Source organism: Ctenopharyngodon idella, chromosome 5 (assembly GCF_019924925.1).
Source record: "Ctenopharyngodon idella isolate HZGC_01 chromosome 5, HZGC01, whole genome shotgun sequence".
NCBI lineage: Eukaryota > Metazoa > Chordata > Actinopteri > Cypriniformes > Xenocyprididae > Ctenopharyngodon > Ctenopharyngodon idella.
In genome coordinates this window covers 15048534-15062915 of record NC_067224.1, presented here as the reverse complement: position 1 = coordinate 15062915, position 14382 = coordinate 15048534, and the positions used below count along the sequence as shown (strand labels likewise).

At 37.3% G+C, this 14382-nt stretch overlaps 1 protein-coding gene across 2 annotated transcripts in view; it reads left to right on the top strand.

Moving 5' to 3' along the window:
- msh3 (mutS homolog 3 (E. coli)) overlaps positions 1 to 13985 on the top strand; it is an 84254-nt gene extending 70269 nt beyond the window's left edge. For both annotated transcript variants that reach the window (XM_051895015.1, XM_051895014.1), the window contains exons 22-24: positions 4614 to 4740; positions 9886 to 10054; positions 13628 to 13985. In XM_051895015.1, the coding sequence (XP_051750975.1) occupies positions 4614 to 4740; positions 9886 to 10054; positions 13628 to 13709 (378 nt within the window). In that variant the 3' untranslated portion in view covers positions 13710 to 13985. The remainder of the gene's footprint in view (positions 1 to 4613; positions 4741 to 9885; positions 10055 to 13627) is intronic.
- The last annotated feature ends 397 nt before the right edge of the window (positions 13986 to 14382 follow it).

Sequence of the window (14382 nt, the reverse complement as noted above, 5' to 3'; positions counted from 1 at the left end):
TAAAAAGGGGCATAATAGGTCCCCTTTAAACATCTAATGTGTTTGGTATCACATTACTCATCAATTGCGCTTTCAAACAGACAGATAAATTACTTGATTGAAAACTTAGTCGAATGAGTGATTTTACAATCTGTACATTACTTGTACTGAGTGGCTGGCTTTACATCATTTCCAGGAGTAAGGGAGCACAAGTCTTTATCAACCTGCCAGAAGAAAAAGTCATGTTTAAAAGTTCTCAGACAGAAAAACTAGTAAATGAATTTACTGAAGTTTGCAAGGTACATGGTATCGAATCTAGGTACTCAACATTTTGTTTGAGATATACTAATGTTCAAAAGTTTTGGGTCAGTATGTACCTGAAAGAAATGACTACTTTTATTCAGCAAGGGTGCATTAAATTGATCAATAGTGACAGTAAAGGCATATATAATGTTATAAAAGTTTTCTATTCCAAATAAAAGCTTTCTTTTGAACTGTATATTCATCAAAGAATCCTGAAAAAATGTTTGTTTCCACAAAAATATTAAGCAGCACAACTGTTTTCAACATTGATAATAAGAAATGTTTCTTGAGCACCATTTTGAATTATATTAAAGGGTAGGTAACACACACAGTTTCTTGAGTACCTATATTGTAGTACTGTAGTATTGCATCCTTCATATCTCCGAAAAGTCTTTAGTTTTATCATATTTTTAAAAGATAGATACGCTGTAACGAATCTTTCCAAAAAAAGCAGAGCTCCTGGAGGCGTGCCTGCCGTGGGCAGAGCTAAAGAGTCAGGAGCGTGCGTAGAGATCGTCTGCAAGCTGAGACATCATTATAAATAAAAAGGGAACAAAAACATGCATGTTGTTTATATTTTATGCACTTGCCAACAAAACACAGACATTTGATCCAGCGTCAAACTGGGGCTTGTTTACAAAGCATTCATCACCAAAATTCTGGGAACAAACAAACATACATGCACAACACCGTTGTTGCCCCGAACAAACTTCATCCACTGTTCCCTTAACCCTGGGTTCTTTGGGAAGCTGATAAAGGTAATCTTTCCCTCACAACCAAAAACACACTCCTTTGGTGACACTGTTGAAAAGCCTCTCGGCTTCCATAACCCAAACAAAGTGCGTTGATGGCCGTACTCTTGCTCTCGCTTTGGGTGATGTATGTGTGCACGCTTATCAGGGTGAAGTGCCCATACAAGGAATTCCGCCCTTTATTACGTGATAAAGGGACATACTCAAAAAAAACCTCTCAGAAACTGGCGAAAACAGGTGAAAATCTTTAACAGTGTAAATCAGTCAGAATGCATGAAATAGCATTAGACCCTCCCTTTAAAATATAAAACAGTTAAGACTTCTTTCAAAAACATAAAAAAAATATTTTACCGACCCCAAACTTTTGAATGATAGTTTACTTTTGAAGTAAATGAGCGATCTTCGACCACAACTTTGCTCTCCAGATTGTATTTGCCACTAAACATCATGTAATTGAAGCACACTTTAATTGGATGTTTTACCTATTGATCAGATGATATTTGTACTTCTTAGTGAGTAGTTTTTGACAATAATAATTCAATAATAATTGAATAGTGTGACAACTATTTATTGTAATTGTAATGTAAATATTAATTTAAAGCAGTGTTAATTTCGTTAACACAAACTATGACAAAAAATGTTCGTTGACAACCTTATTTTCCATGACTAAGACTAGACAATGAGAGATGACACCAATGTCATTAAACGATAACTAAACTGTGACTAAATCAACACATGCAATATCATTGACGAAAAAAGACGAGACTGAAATGTGGCTAAAAAACTTTACCAAAATCACTCTTTTGAAATCACTTTTTGTCAAATAAAGGAGACGAAACATTACAGATTGTTTTTACAAGCGTTCATGCTTACGGTTGCCAGATTTCCAGAATTTAAACCCCCAATCAGAGCTTTTCTGTTAAAAGAACACATTTTACTTAAAGTGTTAGTTCACCCAAAAATGAAAATAATGTCATTTATTACTCACCCTCATGCCGTTCCAGACCTGTAAGACATTCGTTAATCTTCGTAACACAAATTAAGATATTTTTGTTGAAATCCGATGGCTCAGTGAGGCCTGCATAGCCAGCAAAGACATTTCCTCTCTCAAGATCAATTAATGTACTAAAAACATATTTAAATCAGTTCATGTGAGTACAGTGGTTCAATATTAATATTATAAAGCGACGAGAATATTTTTGGTGCGCCAAAAAAAACAAAATAACGACTTATATAGTGATGGCCGATTTCAAAACACTGCTTCAGGAAGCTTCTGAGCATTTTGAATCAGCGTGTCGAATCAGCGGTTCAGAGCGCCAAAGTCACGTGATTTCAGCAGTTTGGCGGTTTGACACGCGATCCGAATCATGATTCGATACGCTGATTCATAATGCTCCGAAGCTTTTTGTGTTCCGAAGATTAACGAAGGTCTTACGGGTGTAGAACGCCATGAGGGTGAGTAATTAATAACAGAATTTTCATTTTTGGGTGAACTAACCCTTTAATCTTTGCAATCTGGCAACCAACACACACGCGCTCTCTCTACACTGAGGAAGAAGCGCGGATGATCTGAAAACACAGACAATTAAGCTGGAGTTCAGCGATCTTCATTTGAGTTTTCTACGGAAATTAAAGTGTCATTTAGTCGGTCCTCTATATCTCTCGCTCATAGCAGATTAACGGTTCGAGGGGCCAACTGTTATTTTCAACCCAAGCCATCAAACTGACGTCATCAGAGAAGGAACGCCATTCCAGACCGAAAGTAACTTTTCAGACTTTGATTAAAGATTACCACGACAAACTATTTTTTTTTTCTGTGTATTAACTTAAGATTAATTGTTTAACACTGTAACAGATTAATTTTTCACCACAAGACTAATAATATGCACTAACAAAGTAAATAGGGTCAATTTTGATTTCATGACGACTTTAAAATAAAGGCCTTTTCACACTAAACATGAATATTTTGCACAAACAAGAATTTGAGTAGAAGCAATGCACTCCTATTGAGCTACAGTATTTACAACTGAATTGAGCATTCGTCATATAGCAGAAACGCTTTTTTATCCTTCAAGTCAATTTTTTTTCTTTTAATAATGTTCATCCTATGTATTGACAAATAATGTTGGTTTTATTTGATAGTGATGGTAAAGTTTTCGAGCAGCTTTGCCTCGATAGTCTCTAACACCTCCATCAGTCAAAGTAAAGACTGCCTCTAATAAATGTGAACTTCAGAAGACTGCATCACAGAAAAACACAAGACATAAATCTTATTTATGGCATATACAGTGCACAAGCAGCATTTTCTTTGATTGTGCCACATTTGTACGTCCCTCACGCCGACCTGTGTGTAATCTTCTGACCTGCCAAACTGAGACTTCTGTCAGCAAAACTGAATGATAATGTCAAGAGCAGCTTCATGTCTCTTGTTCTGCTTCAGCGCTCTGTCTGCGTATCCTCTGTGTGTCTCATATTCACACTCCAGCTCAATGCCTCACATGAGCCTGCGAAAACAAACACATCAATAAATGGAGAAATGAACACGTCCCCCCTCTGGAATGAGATGTGCGCATTGCATGAGGTGGTAACACTATGCAGATAATGGGCTGCTGATAATGTTCGTAAGTGGCGAGTGAGGGGGTGGTTGCTGTTTGCGTGGTTTGTGCATCTGGCTCAAGAATGTCTCGCTCTTTCACACAGTCATTTAGAGGCAGGATGCTGAGTAACCAAATCTATATTGTTATTTCTAATGAATTGTCTTAAGTAGTTATAGTTAAGTAGTAATTTCTTTCTTCTGCTGAACACAAAAGAAGATATTTTGAATAAAATGGGCAACCAAACAGTTGATGGGACCCCAATGACTTCCATATTTTTTTTTTTCTTTTTTTCTCCATACTATAGAAGTCAATGGGGTCCATTAACTGTTTGGTTACCCATTTTCTTCAAAAAATCTTCTTTTGTGTTCAGCAGAAGAAATAAATTCATACAGGTTTGGAACAACTTGAGGGTGAGTAAACGATGACAGAATTTTCATTGTTGGGTCTTTCATTGTTGGCTCTTTAAGGTGAAGTGAGTGAAATTGCCATCCATCCATCCATCCATCCATCCATCCATCCATCCATCCCCAAGTCCTTTCTGACTGTGGCTTTCAAGCTATAATCACCAAATTTGGCACAGTCAGTGTTCTGACTTATTTTTTCTTGATATTCCTGTAGCAAATGATCAAATATGACTCAAATTAGAGTCTGGCTCATAATTTTCATGATTTCAAACTCCAAATGTCACATAGTTCAAATATAAAGATACACAAGACCTTTAACCTGCTTTATGCTTCAACCTATCTACAGTACCATTCATCCATCCAACACTCAGAACACCTTAGCAACTGCTTAGTAGATTTTAAACTTTCAGGTAAGAATTTAACAAGTCAACATTAAAGTTTGTCTGACAAACTTTCCTTTTCTAGTTACTTTTGCAATTCTGTTTGGTGACGCTAGTGGTGCAGAAATTATGGCTTCACCTTTAAATTGTTCAGATGTGTGAAGTTAGATTATTTTTCATCTGTGTGTGTTTCTGCAGGTGAAGTGTCTGACGTTGTTTGTGACCCACTACCCTCCGTTGTGTGAGCTGGAGCACTTGTACCCGCAGCATGTGGGAAATTACCACATGGCTTTCCTGCTCAATGAGCCAGAGAGCACTTCTGATGGTGTGTATGCTTTTTATCTACCAACTTGCGTTACATAAGCTTCCTGACTTAAGATTGGGCTATTATTTACACTTCTGTTCAAAAGTTTGGGGTTGTTAAAATCTTTTTTAAGATGTTTGTTTTCTCAAAAAGACTGCAGTTATTTTATCAAAAATACCATTAAAAAAATAATATTGTGAAATATAAACAACCGTTGTCTAATTTAATATATTTTAAGATTTAATTTATTCCTGTGATGACAAAGCTGAATTTTCAGCAGTCATTACTCGATGTCACATGATCCCTCAGAAATCATTCTAATATGCTAATTTGGTGCTCAAGAACTACTTCTTTGATGCATAGAAAGCATTTATGTGAAATATTTTTTGTTAGTTCACATTGTAAAAGTCATTACAGTCAATTTAATGCATCCTTGCTGGCTTTTTGGTAGCTTTTTGATGATAGCCAATCAATATTCATGTATGGCTTAAAAGGGTGTTTTTAATCTGGGAACCTATATTTGCAAGCAAACGGCAATTGCAGCTAATTATATTCAAACCATTTTGTATAAGTAAAATGCAATAAAAGTCTACTTAATGTATCTATGTATAAGGCGAAGAAACAGGACACTTTCAAAAGGAATCTAAGACCATCGATAAGTACTTAAAGGGATAGTTCACCCAAAAATGAAAATTCGGTCATCATTTACTCACCCTCAAGTTGTTCCAAACCTGTATACATTTCTTTGTTCTGCTGTACACAAAGGAAGATATTTGGAAGAATGTTTGTAACCAAGCAGATCTCGCCCCCCCCATTGAATACCATAGTAGGAAAAAAAAATACTATGGTAGTCAATGGGGGGCAAGATCTGCTTAGTTACAAACATTTTTCCAAATATCTTCCTTTGTGTACAGCAGAACAAAGAAATTCTTACAGGTTTGGAACAGCTTGAGTAAATGATGCAAGAATTTTCATTTTTGGGTGAAATATCAATTTAAGACTTCTGCTACTATTGTGAAATAGGGTAAAACAAAACATTGTCACTAGATTATATAGTAGTATGATAACAACATCAATAGTAAATAAATATTTGAGAATGAAGGCCTTGTTCATAGAGTGGTCTAATAATTATTTGTTGTTCTATGCCCATCATATTGTAGTTATATCATTGTTCCCCTGCTTGTACTTTTATATTTTGGCATCTGCATCCTTGATGTATGGCTCTTCTGTGCAATCCATCAGTATTACTGATCTTCCCTTTCTTGATAATGAGCCAGGCACGTTTATTAACTTCATCTTGATATCATCTGAGAAAGCCATTAGTGTCTGGATCAGGAAGTTGACTTCATCAGTGCACACAAAGAAGTATTAGAGATTGAGGAGTGCATTTTCTTGGAATATGCTGGTTTTGATAGCCTCTGAACCAGTTCCTTTGCTATTGTATGTCAGCTGAGTCATCCGGGATTTCATGGATCACTTACTCATTTATGTGACCTTTGCAATGACCTTATGCTGCTTGAGTGATCAAGGAGTGCGGCACACTTTCTTAGACCTTCTGTTAGTCAATCCACCTATTGTCTATTTGATCTGTCTGCAGGAATAGTTCTATCCAACGCATGATTATGATGATTAATATAATATAATACTCAAGTCTTTACCAAATCATTTTCTGTGTGTTTCCGATGTGTGTCATGATGATTTTCTGTAAAGCCTTACATTTAAGTTGCAGAATATCAAATGTCACTTCAATTTTCAATGTCAATTCACATTTGAATGCCAAATTTAATCGTTTATGCTCCACGCTTCTCTTTTAATTTATTTACAGTTTTTTGACAAGCTTCTGCCCATGTTATCTACTGACAAGGCAGAGCAGAGCCTGATTTAATGCCAATGTCCATTAAATGCCTTAAAGGGATAGTTCAGCCAAAAATGAAAATTGTCTTCATTTACTTATTCCAAACCCATAAGATTTTGGTTAATCATCGAAACACAAATTAAGATATTTTTAATAAAACATGAAAGGTTTCTGTCCCTCCATTGAAAGTCCAGGTAACCAAAACTTCATAATCCATCAAGGTCATAAAGCTGTCACAAAACAAATCCATAAATCCAAGTGGTTTAATCAAAGTCTTTTTAAGAGATACAGTCATGAACAGATTTATTTTAGGCTTTTATTTGCATCGAAACAATGATCGACACACATGCATAGAGCATATTATATATGATAAACAAACACAGATGCTTATATGTGCTTGTGTGGTGCACAAGAACCAATGAAGTTTCATGTTTACCATATGTGATGGGCTCTATGCATGTGTGTTTAAATATATAAATCTGTACTTCATGTAAAGCAATCGTATCTCTTCACAAGACATGGATTAAACCGCTTGATTCATATGGGTTAGTTGTACAAGACCTTTATGACCTTTTTGAATCTTTGAAGTTTTTGGTTACCTGGACTTTCAATGGAGGGTCAGAAACCTTTTAGGTTTCATTAAAAGTATCTTAATTTGTGTTTTGAAGATTAACGAAAGTCTTACGGGTGTGGAACGACATGAGGGTGAGTAATTGATGACAGAATTTTCATTTTGGGGTGAACTAACCCTTTAAAGGAAAAAGGATGGTCAATGTACTGTTTGTTTTCAAGCATCCTTTTCAAATATTAGTTGATATTCAAAAAAAAAAAAAAAAACTGGAAATGGGTGAATCATTCAATGTGAAAAATGAGAGTTATTTTCCCTGCTTTCATGTGTGAAATAGATTTGGTAATCAGTTGTGTAGCCTGTTGCATAATCTGTACATGACTTAAGGAAGTGACAGGTAAACAGATCATGTTTGCTCTTATGTAGTGTTAAGGAGCAGATTGCAAAGACGATAAAAAAGATAGTTTTTGCTAATGATTCAAATATGAAATGATGAATTACTAAAAAAACCCAATGTGTATATGCACCCATTTCTCCTTTACCATGGTTAACAGATATGTTTGTTTATCTCAAGACATTTTTCAAGTGTCTTTTTCAGCTTCTTCTGCTGTTTTAGATTGTAAGGCTATAAGTTCCTTTGGTTACACTTTATTTCCTTGTTACTGTGTACATACAAAAGGGTTAAAGGATTAGTTCACCCAAAAATGAAAATTCTGTCATTAATTATTCGCCCTCATGTCGTTTCACACCCGTAAGACCTTCATTCATCTTCAGAACACAAGATATTTTTGATAAAATCTGATGGCTCAGTGAGGCCTCCATTGCCAGCAAGACAATTAACACTTTCAAATAGTTCATGTGACTACAGTGGTTCAACCTTAATTTTATAAAGCGACGAGAATACTTTTTGTGCGGCAAACTGCCAAAATCACATGATTTCAGTAAACGAGGCTTCGTTACGTCATAAGTGTTTTGAAATTTCAATGGTTCACATGACTTTGGCAGTTTGATACATGCTCCGAACCACAGATTCGAAACAAAAGATTTGTAAAGCTTCAAAGCTTCATGAAGCAGTGTTTTGAAGTCGCCCATCACTAGATATTGTTGAATAAAGTTATTTTGTTTTTGTTGGCGCATGAAGACTATTCTCGTTGCTTCATAACATTAAGGTTGAACCACTGTAGTCACATGAACTGTTTTAAATACGTCTTTAGTACCTTTCTGGGCATTGAAAGTGTTAATTATCTTGCTGGCAATGCAGGCCTCACTGAGCCATCTGATTTTATCAATAATATCTTAATTTGTGTTCCAAAGATGAACGAAGGTCTTACGGGTGTGGAACAACATGAGGGTGAGTAATTAATCACAGAGTTTTCATTTTTGGGTGAACTAACCCTTTAAGTGCTGAGTAATATTAATTAACTGTATGTAATTACTATAAGGTTAGGATTAGGATTTGGTTTAGGGTTTCTTCTGCTGAACACAAAAGAAGATATTTTGAAGAATATGGGTAACCAAATAGTTGATGGGCCCAATTGACTTCCATAGTATGGAAAAAAAATACTATGAAAGTCAGTGGGGCCCATCAACTGTTTGGTTACTGACATTATTCAAAATATCTTCTTTTGTGTTCAGGAGAAGAAAAAAATTCATACAGGTTTGGAACAACTTTAGGTTGAGTAAATGATGACAGAACTTTTATTTTTGGGTGGACTATCCCTTTAAACCCTTGTAGCACTGTTATAAGAGCCAGGTAGTGGTTACTTAACAACTGGCTTGTGTGTATGACAGTAATCCTATTGTATAAGTAGTCTTTCCTCTTCTATTTCTCATTGTACTGTACTGTGTAGTTTCACATCCCGACATTGCAATTTATCCTTAAATCACATCCAGAGTTCAGATTTAGATCATCTGTAAAAATCAGAACTCAGCTTGATTCACTTATGTATGGTTCTTTCTTCCTTTTTCCTTCAAATTCCTCAGGCCTTCTCCATTTCTTTCTTCTTAATTTTTTTCTGACTAAATAATCTGTGCCATACTGAAAAGGTGATTGAGTTTGTGACAGATTTGCTGAGAAATATTGCGGAAAATGCCTAATAATATTCACAAATCATATTCACAAATCAGATTAATAAAAATTCTGTGGCTTCTGCCACACCGTGACACAGGACTTTTTCTGAGCACTAAGGAAGTGTCATTTATCAGGCAAAACTCTCTTTCTGCCCTTCTAATGTTCATCATTGAAATACCTTTTCTCAGACAATATCTATATTCTCAGTTATGTCATCATGTGAGTATTTTACACAGGTTTTACACTTTTTTGCCAAAGGTCATGTGATCATATAGTGTATTTGATCAGTTGATTAAATTTTAGTGCACTCCACTAAAGTATTATTTTACAATATTCACATATTTAGACAGTAGATGTTTACTAGTTTTTTTCTATGTATAAAACCATAAAAGACACAAAATCATGTCAAGTCATCTTCACACACGTTTATATTTAACACAGGTTATACAATTAATGTCTTTGACTTATAATAATAAAGTGAAACATAGGCTGGTATCCTATTGGACAATCAGGCTATTTATTAAGCAGCATCATCAGGATTATAATGGATCTTGTTTCACAAATTCTCTTTTCAAAACTTTGTTCTTTCACAGTGCGTCTTTTTTTGTTTTGTTTTTTTTTTACACTGAGTGCTTCTGAAGTGTTTAATAACTCTGTTACTCTCATTTCTAGAGGAGGAGATGCACCCAGAGTTCATCACGTTTCTCTATCAGCTGATTGAAGGCGCAGCCGCCAGGAGCTACGGGCTAAATGTAGCACGTCTGGCTGAAATCCCAGAGTCCATCCTCAGGACCGCTGCATTCAAGTCCAAAGAGTTGGAGGCTCTCGTGAACAGCCGGAGGTACGTGGGCTGATTGGTTACACAATGGAAAAAGAACACTGTAGTAGATTTGGATTGTGGAGGAGCTTCCTTTAGAAAAAATGTATAGACTTTTCAGGGAGAGAACTATCTGAAATCTGAAGAGGTTACAAAGTATTATAAGGTTTAAGTCTCCATACATATATATACCGATCAGGCATAACATTATGACCACTAGACCACCAGTATATTGTTAGAAGCAGGAAAATGGGCAAGCGTAAGGATTTGAGCGAGTTTGACAAGGGACAAATTGTGATGGCTAGACGACTGGATCAGAGCATCTCCAAAACTGCAGCTCTTGTGGGGTGTTCCCGGTCTGCAGTGGTCAGTATCTATCAAAAGTGGTCCAAGAAAGGAACAGAGGTGAACTGGCGACAGGGTCATGGGCGGCTAAGGCTTATTAATGCACATGTGGAGCGAAGGCTGGCCCGTGTGGTCCGATCCAACAGATGAGCTACTGTAGCTCAGATTGCTCAAGAAGTTAATGCTGGTTCTGATAGAAAGGTGTCAAAATACACAGTGCATCGCAGTTTGTTGCGTATGGGGCTGCATAGCCGCAGACCAGTCAGGGTGCCCATGCTGACCCCTGTCCACCGCCGAAAGCACCAACAGAGGGCATGTGAGTATCAGAACTGGACCACGGGCAATGGCAGAAGGTGTCCTGGTCTGATGAAACGTTTTCTTTTTTTCTTAACATTTTCTTTTTTTCAACTCCCTTTGATTTAAAATGTCATCATGTGGATGGCCGGGTGTGTGTGCGTTGCTTACCTGGGGAACACATGACACCAGGATGCACTATGGGAAGAAGGCAGTGTGATGCTTTGGTCAATGTTCTGCTGGGAAACCTTGTGTCCTGCCATCCATGTGGATGTTACTTTGACACGTACCACGTACCTAAGCATTGTTGCAGACCATGTACACCCTTTCATGGAAACAATATTCCCTGGTGGCTGTGGCCTCTTTCAGCAGGATAATGTGCCCTGCCACAAAGCAAAAATGGCTCAGGAATGGTTTGAGGAGCACAACAACGAGTTTGAGGTGTTGACTTGGTCTCCAAATTCCCCAGATCTCAATCCAATCGAGCATCTGTGGGATGTGCTGAACAAACAAGTCTGATCCATGGAGACCCCACCTCACAACTTACAGGACTTAAAGGATCTGCTGCTAACATCTTAATGCCAGATACCACAGCACACCTTCAGGGGTCTAGTGGAGTCCACGCCTCGACGGGTCAGGGCTGTTTTAGCAGCAAAAGGGGGACCGGACCAGCACAATATTAGGAAGGTGGTCATAATGTTATGCCTGATCGGCATGTGTGTGTGTATATGTACAGTGGGTACCGGAAAGTATTCAGACCCCCTTAAATTTTTTACTCTTTGTTATATTGCAGCCATTTGCTAAAATCATTTAAGTTCATTTTTTTTCCCTCATTAATGTACACACAGCACCCCATATTGACAGAAAAACACAGAATTGTTGACATTTTTGCAGATTTATTAAAAAAGAAAAACTGAAATATCACATGGTCCTAAGTATTCAAACCCTTTGCTCAGTATTTAGTAGAAGCACCCTTTTGATCTAATACAGCCATGAGTCTTTTTGGGAAAGATGCAACAAGTTTTTCACACCTGGATTTGGGGATCCTCTGCCATTCCTCCTTGTAGATCCTCTCCAGTTCTGTCAGGTTGGATGGTAAACGTTGGTGGACAGCCATTTTTAGGTCTCTCCAGAGATGCTCAATTGGGTTTAAGTCAGGGCTCTGGCTAGGCCATTCAAGAACAGTCACGGAGTTGTTGTGAAGCCACTCCTTCGTTATTTTAGCTGTGTGCTTAGGGTCATTGTCTTGTTGGAAGGTAAACCTTCGGCCCAGTCTGAGGTCCTGAGCACTCTGGAGAAGGTTTTCGTCCCGGATATCCCTGTACTTGGCCGCATTCATCTTTCCCTCGATTGCAACCAGTCGTCCTGTCCCTGCAGCTGAAAAACACCCCCACAGCATGATGCTGCCACCACCATGCTTCACTGTTGGGACTGTATTGGACAGGTGATGAGCAGTGCCTGGTTTTCTCCACACATACCGCTTAGAATTAAGGCCAAAAAGTTCTATCTTGGTCTCATCAGACCAGAGAATCTTATTTCTCACCATCTTGGAGTCCTTCCATGCGGGCTTTCATGTGTCTTGCACTGAGGAGAGGCTTCCGTCGGGCCACTCTGCCATAAAGCCCCGACTGGTGGAGGGCTGCAGTGATGGTTGACTTTCTATAACTTTCTCCCATCTCCCGACTGCATCTCTGGAGCTCAGCCACAGTGATCTTTGGGTTCTTCTTTACCTCTCTCACCAAGGCTCTTCTCCCCCGATAGCTCAGTTTGGCCGGACGGCCAGCTCTAGGAAGGGTTCTGGTAGTCCCAAACGTCTTCCATTTAAGGATTATGGAGGCCACTGTGCTCTTAGGAACCTTAAGTGCAGCAGAAATTTTTTTGTAACCTTGGCCACATCTGTGCCTTGCCACAATTCTGTCTCTGAGCTCTTCAGGCAGTTCCTTTGACCTCATGATTCTCATTTGCTTTGACATGCACTGTGAGCTGTAAGGTCTTATATAGACAGGTGTGTGGCTTTCCTAATCAAGTCCAATCAGTATAATCAAACACAGCTGGACTCAAATGAAGGTGTAGAACCATCTCAAGGATGATCAGAAGAAATGGACAGCACCTGAGTTAAATATATGAGTGTCACAGCAAAGGGTCTGAATACTTAGGACCATGTGATATTTCAGTTTTTCTTTTTTAATAAATCTGCAAAAATGTCAACAATTCTGTGTTTTTCTGTCAATATGGGGTGCTGTGTGTACATTAATGAGGAAAAAAAATGAACTTAAATGATTTTAGCAAATGGCTGCAGTATAACAAAGAGTGAAATTTAAGGGGGTCTGAATACTTTCCGTACCCACTGTATATACAGTGTGTGTGTGTGTGTGTGTGTGTGTGTGTGTGTGTGTGTGTGTGTATATATATATATACACGTATTTATGTTGCATTTGATCCTCGAAATGGAAGTCCGTGTTAAAAAGGACATGTCCTTGCATTCTTCTGCTGGTAAAAGCTGTTATTAAAGTTTTAATTTACTGGGGAAAAACATGCAAAAGATAATAATTGCTGAGCAGCTGTAATTTGAATTGTCAAAGCTTGAAATGTATCATAATTTATTGTACAGGGTGAGCTGTTTTACATAGATTTTCACATACAGTACATAATACAGTTTGTCCAATATTGCATGTATTTTATGTTAACACTTGCAAGAAATTTAAAAGAGGAAGTTCTAGACTGAATAATTGAGTAAACAGAAAAATGTCTCCCTTTGATTTAAAATGTCAATATTTACAATCAATTATCCATGATGCATTTAAATTTACACAAGCCACTAAAAGACAAAATTGTCTTGATTGATTTGGATACATTATTAAAAATATTTCCTGAAGTATTGAGGATGCTTTGTTTATCCCTTTTTGTAATGGTGTGAGATATGTAACATGATATCCCCTTCTCTTTTTTCAAACATAGGAATATGGTGAGACTGTTATCTGATGCCTGGAGTGTCATCAACAAGGAAACATTGCTGAATTGGAGAAAGTGTAGTTCCTAATAATAGTGCGACGGGTTTTTCCCCATATGATGACGGTTAAAAACCCTCAAAAAAACAAACACTGAATATCATGTATTTAAATACACAATGCATTTCTTCACCTGTTTTAACTTTAACTTAAAACAGTAGATCTTACAACTTCAAACATGTTGTCTTTATATAGGCTCTCATATCCAGGTGCTTTGACCAAAAAATTTGTCAATATATGTTTGACTGTATGGAGAAAAAAAAAATGTAATGTGGTGTTTACATTGATTAAACTGGATATCAAACATCCTGCTGGAAATTGTGCTGCTCATTCTCTTTAAAGGGATAGTTCACTCAAAAATGGAAATCCTGTCATTGTTTATGACATTCTTTCTTTTGTGGAGCACAAGAGAATATATTTTTAAGACTGTTGGAAAGTCAAAAAGATTTGAAACAACATGAGGGTAAGTAACTGATAGAATTTTCATTTTTAGGTAATCAATCCCTTTAAATTTCCTTGGTAATCTCATTGTCCTCCACCTCAGACTTGACATCTGAGGTGAATGATAATTATTCGTCATGAAAGCTGAAGCAGTCAGAGAACATAAAACCCTCCTGTGTCTCACATTTGCATTGCTTGCCCAGGTTTGTTTAATAATGTTATTTTAAATGTCATATCAAATTAACAATTTTAGATATGCTGCAT